This window comes from Emydura macquarii, unplaced genomic scaffold (genome assembly GCF_026122565.2).
Source record: "Emydura macquarii macquarii isolate MOO-44397 ecotype Brisbane River unplaced genomic scaffold, CSIRO-AGI_Emac_v2 contig_2676, whole genome shotgun sequence".
In the NCBI taxonomy this organism is placed as follows: Eukaryota; Metazoa; Chordata; order Testudines; family Chelidae; genus Emydura; species Emydura macquarii.
The window spans coordinates 19,332,955-19,345,579 of NW_027132813.1; the positions used below are offsets into that span (position 1 = coordinate 19,332,955).

Sequence of the window (12,625 nt, forward strand, 5' to 3'; positions counted from 1 at the left end):
TTGCTTTCATCCCTATTAAATTCTGTGGCAGGCTCTCTAAGTGCTTTACAAGCATCATCTAGTTTTGGTTTTATTAAATACATGCCGTTCTCAGCATTAAACAAGTCTGTTGTTTATGGATGTAATTCACGGTCATTTAAATTTAAAACACTTAATATAAGGTCAGTCATTATTTATCAGGCAGGAAAGCATTCAGGTGTATATTTGTTTAGAAGAATGAGAATATATATGCTACCACTATGTGAGTCTGGTGAGTGGAACTCCACGCTCTCCAGTTGCAGGTGGGAACACAACTTTGTGGTTAGATCACAGGGCAAGGAGTCATGGGTTCTGTACCTAGTTTTGCCACTGAGTCACTGACGTTTTGTAAGTCACTCTGCTTCTCAGTGCCTCAGCTTTCCCACCTCTCACACAAAATAATACTTTCTCTCTAGTGCCCAGGAGCGTTGTGAGGCTAAATTAATTAGTGTCTGTAAACTGCTTTGAGATCCTCACTGAAAAGGTACCGCAAAAACATTATCATCATCATAGGTATGTCCTGATTTGCAACACAGACCAGTGCTGTACCAAATTTGTGCTGGACTAACAATTGTCTTATCACCCATATTAACTAACGAAATAGCCCCACACTGAAGTGCTGAAAAATGAACAAATCAATTCCAAATGGGAGTTGAATTTCCAGATCAAACCGTGGATTAATACTCGGCTTTTTTAAAATTAAAGTTGTGCACTGATTTTCTTTTTCAGATTCCGGCAACTTATTGCTGAATATGAACCAGAGGTACAGGAAGTATCCCGGCTCTTCCGCTCTGTGCTGCAGGAAGCCACTGAGAAAATCAAAGAGGAAGAAGAGGCCAAGAAGCTTGCAAGGCAGTGGAACACAAAGCACAAAACCAGCCTGTCCCTAATGACATTTAAATCCCGGGCCAGGATTTCCCCGTTCAGCAGCAACATCAAGACCATTTCGGAAGACGTGGAGCGTGGCACCGAGCCAACCAGGAGAGTATGGAGTATGCCGGAGTTTAGGAGTGCCCAGGATTACTGACTCTATTAATAACCAGAATGAGATTTGAGAGAGAGCTGATTTGGTTTTTAAGGCCGAGTTAACCATTTTGTAGCCAAGTGTCATTTTACTTTCATCCCCAGTTCTCTCTCTGCCTCTGTCTGTCTCTCTCTCTTGGGAGCTGTGGCTATAATGACTAATGCTGATGCACCTAGTCCATGTCACCTACCATGTAAGCTTTGGCTATAATTTAGTGGTTTACAGTAACATGATAGTCAAGGGTAATTTCTTATTTCAGTTTTATTGTTTCTTCTTGTTGAACAGTCTGGTGCGTGGTGCATTACCACCACCTGTCCCAACCTAGTATGTCTGCAGTGCAGTGAATCCAATCCTGGGGGCCTTGTTCACATGAGTAATCCCATTTAATTCAATGGGGCTACATGCATTATTAAGGCTTGCAGGATCTGACCTACCAAAATCAGGGTCTGTGATTCAGCTGGCTGACAGACATTAAACTCTATTCATCTCAGTACTAGAGAGAGGCCTCTTAAATCAACACTAATTCCAGCATATTTCCACTCAGTTTGATTGTAAAATAATCTGTCTCTTCATATGAAATAGACAACAACCTTCCTAAACAGGGAGAGTCACATTTTCCATTGCACCCAATTTGTGGATGCTCAGTTTTTTGCATATAAAGATCAGTCAGATTTCTAACTACTAGCTTTGCAGACAACTCCTGTCTGCATGCACAAACACGAGCTGTGGCACATGCAGATACTGCACACATACAAAGCTGTGTGTGCCCATGAGGCTCCATTAAAAGCCTGATTCTGAGTTACTCAATTTTCATTTTTGTTGCAAGGAGAGATTAGATTATAAACCAAGTATTAAAACCCCACTGGATCAAACCTGTCTCATACTGAGAATCCCAGGCAATTCCACTAAGTGCTGCATCTCATATTCCATTTAATAAGCAGATGGGTTGAAATGAATGGCAAGGCTGAATTTCTGAAAGCAGATTACTGGAGTATATAACTAGGGGAAAAATTAGTATTCACATATAGGGATCTTTCTGTGTCCTAAAGTGCTAGAGGTCATTCCAGCAAATTACTGCAGTGATTTATTTCCGCAGGAGGGAAAGAATGAAGATTCATTTTCTAATCTTTGTCCTGGATATCAAGAGAGCTCTTCTGTATAAAGGGCCAGTGAGGCAATAAATTGTTTCAAGGGGGAAAAAGAAATCACAAACTATAGACAAATTGAGGGTCTGAAATTGACCCTTAGAAGAAGCAGGACAATGTCAATAACTATTTCTGAGGGTGGCCTAACCTGCTGTCCTTAGGGAGAACTTCCAGGGGGAGGACTGGCTCTATTGTCTGAAAAAGCCCTGATGCTGCATCAGCACTAACTCTTAACATCTGGGGGTGGGACCCTTTATCCCTTGGGAAAGCTCCTAGGTAAGGAGATGAGAGAAAGCATCTGCCTTCAAGCTTTGCTTAGGGCAGTTTGACCCAGCTTAGCACACTGGAAGGAGGGTTTACCCCACCTCCCAGAACCTGCTACTCACCAGATACTGGCTGGAGGTGAAAGTCATTCATACAAGGGGCCTGTGTCTCTAGACTGTCTTTGGTGGCCCTCCAGCTCCCTCCCTGGCAGTGTGGATTCCCACATGGGCACATGGCCCCAGAACTCCCTCTCTGGAGTTGGCAGCACTACATGGGTGCCCTAGAGCAGATACTGTAGTCTCAGGCTATTAATTCAAATAACTTTACCATGACCCCTGCCAACACTCGTGCCCTTGGCTCAACCTCTCCTTGCATAACCCCACACAGAACCTTGGACTACGCGAGAGTCACTCTGGGGGCACAGGACAGGGAGGTACATTCCCACAGAAGCAGCTGACCCCCCCCCCCCACCTCCATGCAGGATGATATTGGTGTGAAGTGGCCCTTCATCTGCTAGGCCCGGGGAAAGCAATGCTTCCATTCGACTATTAGAAGGGATACACCAATCTAGTGAGCAGTTTAGGCCTACATTCACCATTGGCACAAACAGGCACAGTTTAAGCCAGGTCCATAGGGCCTCGCCTAAATGCAGCAAGTGCACATTCGGCCCCTTAGCCAATCTTCAAAAGGAACAACTGAAGCAAAAGTCTGAGTTTTTCTTAGGGAAGAATTTGTACTGTGATAACATTAGTACCCTTCGCTGTTTGTGCTGTACATGTGCTACTGAGCAGCTGATTTTCCAGCTAAAAAGAGTAGGCTACACTGCAGACTTCTGTCAGCATAGCGATATGGTCAGGGGTGTGATCCTGCACCAACGCAGCTGTGCCACAGGCAGACACTAGTGTAAACAGTTGTATGGGCAAAGCTGTGCTTTTTACCAGAAGAGCGTGTTTCATTCTTCAGGGATGGTTTTACTATGTTGGTACAAAGTGCAGCTTTGCTAGTACAGCTGTATCCATGCTAGGAAAGCTTTACTGCTATAGGAATACCAGTCTACTACACCAGTAAAGTGTCCTAGTGTGGACAAAGCCTAAACTGGGTGGGCACGTGTGCATATTTTAAAAAGCAGCACTTGCCTATGAGTGAGTTTCACAGCCTGTTTTGGGGCCACTCATTTAAGGAGTTGGGATGGCTCAGAGTGGCAGACAGTGCTGCACGTGGCTAGGTCTGACTTCTAGAACATCGTCCATCGCTTCAGGAAAGCCTTGTTCTCTCTGGCTATAACTTTGCCCTGCTATCTGCTCAGAGAGGGGGCAGCTAACCTGAAACACACAGTGCTGTGTGTGGGGAGAGAGCAGTTTGGCGTGCATGGGTCAGAGAGCTGCTTCTCTCGCAGGCACAGGGTCAAATATGAATGTGGTGGTCACTTGAGCATTAGGAGGAGAAAATAAGGGGGAGGGAGGGAAGTATATCAGCCAACCAGCAACACTCCAGGGTGGAACATGCAGCCTTCATGGGACAATGGCCACCTGGCTGAATGTTCTGCACAAATAGGGCCTGCCCTACCAAATGCTTACATGACCAGAGCCACTGAAGTTGGTCCAGCTGTGCTGTGGGCAGTTGGCAGAACACAGAGCACGTTGCCTTGTGCATGCAGCATTTCTCCAAGACCCTCCACTCTGCTGCTCCTCCTACACCAGCATGCCGCATGCCAGAGTTTTGCCCAAAACAGAAGTGTAAAACCACTTCCAAATCACAGGCTAAAAGCAGAGCTGAGGCAGGGTAACAAACACTAAGACTATGGACCAAATCCTCAGCAGCTGCCCACGTATGTGCTGGAATAACCCCTACATCAGCTCTACGCTACTCTATGAACCACCCTAGGCTACCCACTTTTGCACAGCACTGGAAATCGTGGTTTGTTTGATACACAGCTCACCTAGAGCGAGAGAGCAGAGGCTTGAATTGCATTAATGAAACTCAGGGCTTCCAAATTTGAGATCCAGCTTGAGCTGGCCTACTTCCAATGGGGGTCAAAGAGAGAGAGGTGAACATTTGACAGGCAGATAATTGCTTTGTGATATGGTATTGTTTGTGTAGCCACCTGAGATAGATAGCGTGTGTATTTTTTTTTTTTTAATGATACAAATTCTGATGACAGAATTAGCTTGGTCTTAGCTCTGTAGTATGTGTGCTCACTGGAGAGAGAGCAACACAACCTAGCAGAAAGTACTAACCCAAACACTTTAAAAAACTACAATCAACTTTTATATGTATTAGCCAAACCACCTATCGTATTAAATGCTCTTGGATTTCACCCTGTGGCACTGTAGTCCTTTTGTAGGCATTTGCATGTTGTGTATTGGCAGCTTCAGTCCTGGGTGTATCAATGCAATATATGATGGATTTCTGAGCAAGGAGGGGCACTCTGATAAAATGATATACAGCAATTATTACAGCATGGATCGTGTCTGCTCTGTACTCACTCTTTCATAGTAGGAAACTGATCTCACACTCGTCTCACTCAGCAAGCCAGAAAAATAATCAGTAAACAGGAGTGAATTCCTACAGCAATGTACAAGGCTCATGGAATCCCTCAGTATGTTTAGTGCTGACACCATCACAGCATGGTACAAACTTTCATTAGCATTAGACCTCCGAACACCCTTGAGAGACAGGACAGTTATCCCTGTTTTAGTCAGAATTTTAGCGGCTTGCTCAAACGCACAGCTGGAGTCCACGTCAGATCTGAGATTACAGCGCAGGAGAACCTGGCTGCCAGGCCAATGTCAGACCATTCCTAACCACAGCATCTATTTCCCAGGAAAAGAAACCACCTTTCCTTTTTAGCTGGACAAAAGCTTCAGCTTACCTCTTGCAAAATTTCCTTTAGGCTCCGAGTTGAGCCTCTGATATCAAAGGACACTCATATGCCAAAATGAGGGGAAAATCCAATCACTGGGTAAGATCAAACATTTAGAGGAATGAATAAACTATGTGCCAAATTCATGCCTGGTGTAATAGCTTAGACAGCCATGGCGTTAAAGCAGGGCTGGATTTGGCCCACGGGACCATTTCCATATTCCTCCTATGCATATATGAAGAGAGGCAGCCAAGAGCTCCTCCAAAAGGAAAGGGCTCTGTCAGCTGGTTAAATCGCGACATGGAGATGTTGTTTAAAAGAAAGAGATGGGGAATCATAGAAGATTAGGGTTTGAAGAGACCTCAGAAAGCATCTAGTCCAATCCCCCTGCTCAGAGCAGGATCACCCCAACTAAATCATCCCAGCCAGGGCTTTGTCAAGCCGAACCGTAAAAATCTCTAAGGATGGAGATTCCACCACCTCCCTAGGTAACCCATTCCAGTGCTTCACCGCCCTCCTAGTGAAAAAGTTTTTCCTAATATCCAACCTAGACCTCCCCCGCTGCCACTTAAGACCATTGCTTTTTGTTCTGTCATTTGGCACCACTGAGAACAGCCTAGCTCCATCCTCTGTGGAACCCCCTTTCAGGTGGTTAAAGGCTGCTATCAAATCCCCCCTCAGTCTTCTCTTCTTCAAATTAAACAAGCCTAGTTCCCTCAGCCTCTCCTCATAAGTCATGTGCTCCAGCCCCCTAATAATTTTTGTTGCCCTCCGCTGGACTCTTTCTAATTTGTCCACATTCTTTCTGTAATGGGGGGCCCGAAACTTGACACAGTACTCCAAATAAGGCCTCACCAGTGCCAAATAGAGGAGAATAATTACTTCCCTCCATCTGTTGGCAATGCTCCTATTAATGTGGCCCAATATACCGTTAGTCTTGTTGGCAACAAGGGCACACTGCTGACTCATATCCAGCTTCTTGTCCACTGTAACCACAAGTACTTTTCTGCAGAACTGCTGCCTAACTAGTCAGTACCCAGTCTGTAGCAGTGCATAAGATTCTTCCGTCCTAAGTGCAGAACTCTGCACTTGTCCGTGTTGAACCTCATCAGATTTCCTTTGGCCCAATCCTCCACTCCCCACAGCTTACTGTCATCAGCAAACTTACTGAGGGTGCAATCCACTCCGTCCCCCAAATCATTAATGAAGCTGTTGAACAGAACTGGCCCCAGCACTGACCCCGTGGGCACCCTGCTTGTTACCAGCTGCCAACTAGACATCGAGCCATTGATCACGACCTGTTGAACCCGATGATCTAGCCAGCTCTCTATCCATATTATAGTCCATTCAAACAACCCATATTTCTTTAACTTGCTAATAAGAATACTGTGGAATACTGTATCAAAAGCTTTGCTAAAGTCAAGGTATATCACGTCCACTGCTTTCCCCACATCCAGGGAAGGGCAGAAATGAGTGTTAGGCAAAAGACCAATGTTGAGCGAGTTGGTTATTAGCAGAAGTAAACAGTTTGGAGCTTTGCTCACACTGGCCATTGGTATCTGCTGCGGTCATCCTGCATGATCATGTGCTTCCTCCCTCCACCGCCCTCTGCACATTTTATTGGCTGCCTCATCCTTCATGCCACCACTCTCGCTGCCGTCCCTTCCGTCTCTTGCTACTCTTCCACTGCCCCCTCTTCTCTGGAACTTGTTTCCCCACCTCAACAACTTCCCCTTCCCCTCTCTCATCCAAATCCCCCTGGTGACCCTAAACATCGTTAGCCTACAAACAACACTAGCAATTCAAAAATAAAGTCAGAATCATCACGAGCCACGCAGGACAAACCCCGGCAGCTGCATGTTCTGCTCCCTGTAACCCAAGCCCTCCCATTGTCTAGCATCACTGGTCCAGGTTTTGCCTGCATTAGTTGCATGTGACTCTGAGACACCTTCTAAGGGACACGGTGCAGGCAGGGGGGGGGGCAGAGGGGAGAAAGTAATTTACTTTTGTCAATTCAAAAAGTAAATTGTGACATCTCTGCACCAGTTCCACTACGCTGGCCAGAGCAGAGGGGCAGAGCCAAGCCTCCACCCCTGCTCCTCACCTGTTCTGAGAGGAGCAGAGGTTGGTAACCCTGCTGACTGATGCACCAGGGCCTGTGCTCTCTGAGGAGCCAGTGGAGAGGTGCGAAGGTGGTTCTTCAAATACTTGCTCATGTCGATTCCAAGCAGGTGTGCGCGCACTGCATGCACAGTTCGCTGGAAAGTTTTCCCTCAGAAGTACCCACAGGGTCAGCTCTGGTGCCCCCTGGAGTCACACCCCTATGGCGTGTTTTTTAAGGATAAGGTTCAACTCTGTCCCCACCTAGCATTTCTACCGAAGGTTGTGTCCCAGTTTCACAGAAACCAGGATATCTTCCTTACGGTCTTCTACCCGAAGCCACATGCTAACAATCAGGAACATAGATTACATTTCTTGGACATCAGAAGGGCATTAGCCTTCTATATAGAGAGAGAACCAAACTGTTCAGAAAGACCATCTAGCTCTTCGTGGCACTGGCAGAGAGAATGAAGGATCTTCCAGTGTCTTCCCAGAGGATCTCTTCTTGGATTGCCTCATGCATCAGGACCTGCTATGGACTTAGTGAAAGTGCTGGCTCCTAAGCTTGCGGCCCATTCGACTAGAGCTCAAGCCTCTTCGGTGGCCTATCTGGCTCAAATTCCGATTCAGGACATTTGCAGATGTGCTCCACCATCCACGTGGTCCACCATCCATACATTCACTGTTCATTAAGCGATCACTCAACAAGCCAGAGACGACCCTGCATTTGGCAAAGCAGTGCTCCAGTCTATAGTTATCTGAGCTCTGACCCCACCTCCTTGGTCTGGCTTGGGAATCACCTGCTTGGAATTGACATGAACAAGCACTTGAAGAAGAAAAGACGGATACTGACCTGTAACTGGTGTTCTTCAAGATGTGTTGCTCATGTCCATTCCAAGACCCATTCCTGCCTACCCCTCTGTCGGAGCCAACTGGCAAGAAGGAACCGAGGAGGCAGAGGTCGGCAGGCCTCTACATAGAGTGCCATAGTGATGTGACTCCAGAGGGCACCACAGCCAACCCTGCGGGTACTTCTGAGGGAAAACTTTCTGGTAAACTATGCATGTGGCATGCGCACACCTACTTAGAATAGACATTAGCAACATCTCAAAGAACACCAGTTATAGGTCAGTAACCATCTTTTCTTACTCCCCTCTGCAAGCATGTAGTTCACAAGTTGTAATCTAGTCATGTGCAAGCACATAGAGGGAAAGAACTGCAATGGTCTGCTTTTGTTGCATTGGTTGTGTGTTGTTTTACAGCACTAAATGCAAAAGAAATTTAAAGGGAAGCAGTAAAATGCAACTGAAATTTTGGTGGTCTTTAATGAAAGCTGTGTCATGTTGGAATGTAATCTGTTTACATCCGGCCGAAACCACCAGCTGTTCTAATGTCCAAGTTATCAATTAAATATCAAAGAAGCAGACAAGAATGGGCAAACTGACTCTAGATAAATACATAACCTGCTGTCAGCGCAGTGTATATACACCCCCCTCCTGTGCTATGCCCTAGGGAAGGCCAACTCCAATGGCATCCTCTTTCTGAGTAAATCCAAAGAACATGGCCTGGTTACCATGAATACCAACTTTAGACAAAGTGAGAAGTATAAGACCCCCCTGAAGAAATCCTCACTCCAGGCACTGGCACTTTCTTGACTATGTTACTATCAGAATTAGAGATCAGAAGGATGTCTGCATCACAAGGGCCACTCATGGAACCGATGACTGTTGGACACACCATCGCTTTTAAGATACATCATGAACTTTCAGATCGCTGTGAGGCACTGTAAGCAGGCAAAATCAGTACAAAAGAAATTCAATATCAAGTCTCTTCAAGATACAGTGACTCGGGAGAAACTACTTCAAGAGAGGTTCACCGCCATGCCTATAGCAGATGATGATAATGAAAATTTCTGGAAGGCATTAAAGGCTGACATTCTTTTGGCTTGGGCTATGTCACCCGCCATCACCAAGATCGGTTTCATGAGAATGATGCAAAGATTCAAGGCCTGCTTGCCCAGAAAAGAAAAGCTCATAGCATATGACAAAATGATATATCACATCAACAGAAGAAAAGGTCATAAGAGCAACTTAAGGCTGAAGCCTAAAGGAAAATTCACATAATCAAAAACAGGTGGTAGCAAGAAAGGGCCAAGGAGATCAAGTTGAAGGCTGAAACATGATAGGAGCTTTTTTCAGGCAACAAGGGCTATTTATGGATCATGGTCCCATGATCTCAGACCACTCTGAGCCCAAGATGAGTTGATGTACCTTAAGAACAGTGAATCCATCAAAGCCAGATGGAAGGAGCATTTTAAATATCACTCCTGAACCATAAGTCAACTGTATCTAATGCCACTGTTGAATCCATGCCTCAGCGACATGAAAGAGAATCACTTGCTGATCCCCCACCCTCAAAGTAGTAACACAAGCCATCATGCAAACTAAGAACAACAAGGCAGAAGGACCAGATGGCATACCAGCTGAAATCTATAAGTTTGGAGGTGAAGAATTGGTAAAGAAGCTCTGTGAACTTTTCCCTCAAATCTGGTATAATGAAAAGATTCTGGAAGATTTGAGAAATTCCAATATTGTTATAATCTTTAAGAAAGGAGACAAGTCGAAGTGTGGAAATTATTGAGGCACTGTCTTGCTATCTACAGCAGGGAAAATTCTTGCCTGTATTCTCTTAAATCGATTACTTCCCCTTCTGAGGAAATAGTACCAGAATCTCAGTGCGGTTTCAGACAATCTCACGGGACAACTGAAATGATCTCTGTTGCCCGCCAAATCCGGGAAAAATCTTGAGAGCAAAGTCAGGACCTGTACATATCCTTAATCGATTTAACAAAGACCTTCAACTCTGTCAATCGTGAAACCCTGTGGAAGGTGCTGGCCAGATTTGGCTATCCTCCAAAATTTATTAAGGTCTTAAGGCTTCTTCATGATCAAATGACTGCTACCATTCTTTGTAATGGTTTGGAGATGGACCCTTTTGTCATCAAAACTGGGGTTAAGCAAGGTTGTGTTATTGCTCCAACCCTGTACTCCATCTATTTAGCAGTCATTCTGGTCCTTGTTAAAGACCATCTGTCTCCTCACTGGAGTTGATATCCAATATAGAATTGATGGGTGGCTTTTTAATCTTCAACGTTTCTGCTCGAAGTCTAAAATCCTCAGGATGTCCATTATTGATCCTGAGTATGCTGATCGTGCCATTCTTGTGCATACTGAGAATGACCATCAGTCCACACTGGATTTTTCTGCACAAGTCTACCAAAGCCTAGGACTTTCACTTAATGGCAAGATGACTAAAGTGCTCTATCAACCCGCCTCAAGTCTTGCATGTGATCCACCTCAAATTATTGTCAAGGAACAGACTTGGAGACAGTCGAACATTTCTGTTACCTTGGTAGCCAATGTTTTCAAAACGCAAAAATTGACAGTGAGATTCAGCACAGGATCCAGTGTACAAGTGCTTCCTTTGGGAAATTGCTTCGTTCAATGTGTTTTCATGGATCATGACTTATGGAAGGACACCAAGATAGACATCTAAGACAGTTGACATCCCTACATGGATGTGAAACCTGGGTGACCTACCGACAACACCTTAAGAGTTTGGAGAGGTACCACCAACGATGCCTCTGGAAGATCTTTCGCATCACGTGAGAAGATCGCTGCACTAATATCAGCATCCTCACTGAAACCAATGTAACCAGCATTGAAGCAACAATCCTTATGCACCAACTACAATGGATTGGACATTGTGTGTGGATGCCAGATTTTTACCTCCCAAAACAAGCTCTCTACTCTCAGCTCACCTATGGTCAGAGATCTTGTGGTGGTCAGAGGAAATGCTACAAAGATACACTGAAAGCATATCTTAAGAAAACTGATATGGACATCATAAGCTGGGAGGAGCAAGCCATCAACTGACTTCACTGGCACCATATCCTCCATCAGGCAGTGGCCCGCTTTGAGGAGAAGCATCTAGCCCTTCAAACTGGAGAGAGAGAGAGAGAGAGAGAGAGAGAAAGAGAGAGAGGAAAGAAAAATGTCTTCCAGCAGGCAATTGACCCGCTAGGAAATGTCTGTACCTATTGTGAGTGGAACTGTTGTTCCAGGATTGAACTCCTAAGTCATCTCAGGATCCACAGGTAAATTGGTGGTAGAGATCATTCTTGAATTGAAGGATTGCTGATGATGACAACATGCTCTACCCACCCCACAAACAGTGAATGGGGAAGCATACAGATGCTGAGATTTAAGGAGATAAACAGCTAGGATTAAAAAACTGCAAAGGAGCTAACATTCTCTGAAGCTAAGTGGTTTACAGATGTAACTCAGCATTTAAATCTTACAGAATCTGTTTCCAATCATGTCTGTTTATGTTAATCAGTGCACCACAAAATGGGGGGAGAGGAGAGAAAACAGGTATTTTTATTTTAACCTGGTACTCATTAAACTCCATGCAGTGGTTACATTTGCTCCTTGGTGCTAAAATGATTATTAACATTGTAGTAGTGCTTGGAGACCCCCAACTAGGACTAGGGTTTCAGTGTGCCAGGCATTGTACATACAGAGCTCAGTCAGGGCCCAAGAGTCCCAACAAGAGGCAATGAACTGTTGGACTGCCCCAGGAGCAGCCTGGGAAGCAGATGGTGACTCTGGGCATCACAACGACCGGTTTCCTGGTTTTGCTCTGCTCCACATGCAGGGGGAGCTTTTCTTCACATTGAAGAATTTAAAGTTTTATATCCACAAAGTTGTATGTGTCTTATTATTTTTTAATGTAGATAAGAGACTGACATTCCCTGTCCCCTGGTTCTTGAATCTCCTTCCCTATTGTCTGTGCTGTACCATATCTGTGCCCACCCTACCCAGTCTCATACCCCTTTATCATCCCATCCTCAATTCCCCCACCACCTCTTCCCATTCTGAGACTAGGAGAAATGCTCCATGCCACCCATCTGTGTCCCTCCAGGGCACCTAGTCACCATTCATGCACTCAATAATTCTAGTCCCTTCAAGTTTCATCCAGATCTCTTACCCTATCTTCATGCCCCCACCTCCAGTTTAGCCCAGCAGCTGCAGCAACACTGACCTGCAGATGAACGTTTATATTTACAAACCTTCAAACATATTTTAAATGTTGTGCCATATGGGTGTCAAAACAGCTCTGCATGGGCATAGCCCCACACTTTTTAAAGGG

The 12,625-nt window shown here is 45.2% G+C and overlaps 1 protein-coding gene across 1 annotated transcript in view; it reads left to right on the forward strand.

The window, feature by feature from the left end:
* Positions 1 to 2,673, forward strand: part of RD3 (RD3 regulator of GUCY2D) — a 29,731-nt gene extending 27,058 nt beyond the window's left edge. Inside the window, exon 3 of the mRNA XM_067565409.1 lies at positions 748 to 2,673. Within this exon, the coding sequence (XP_067421510.1) occupies positions 748 to 1,045 (298 nt within the window). The 3' untranslated portion in view covers positions 1,046 to 2,673. The remainder of the gene's footprint in view (positions 1 to 747) is intronic.
* Positions 2,674 to 12,625: the final 9,952 nt, after the last annotated feature.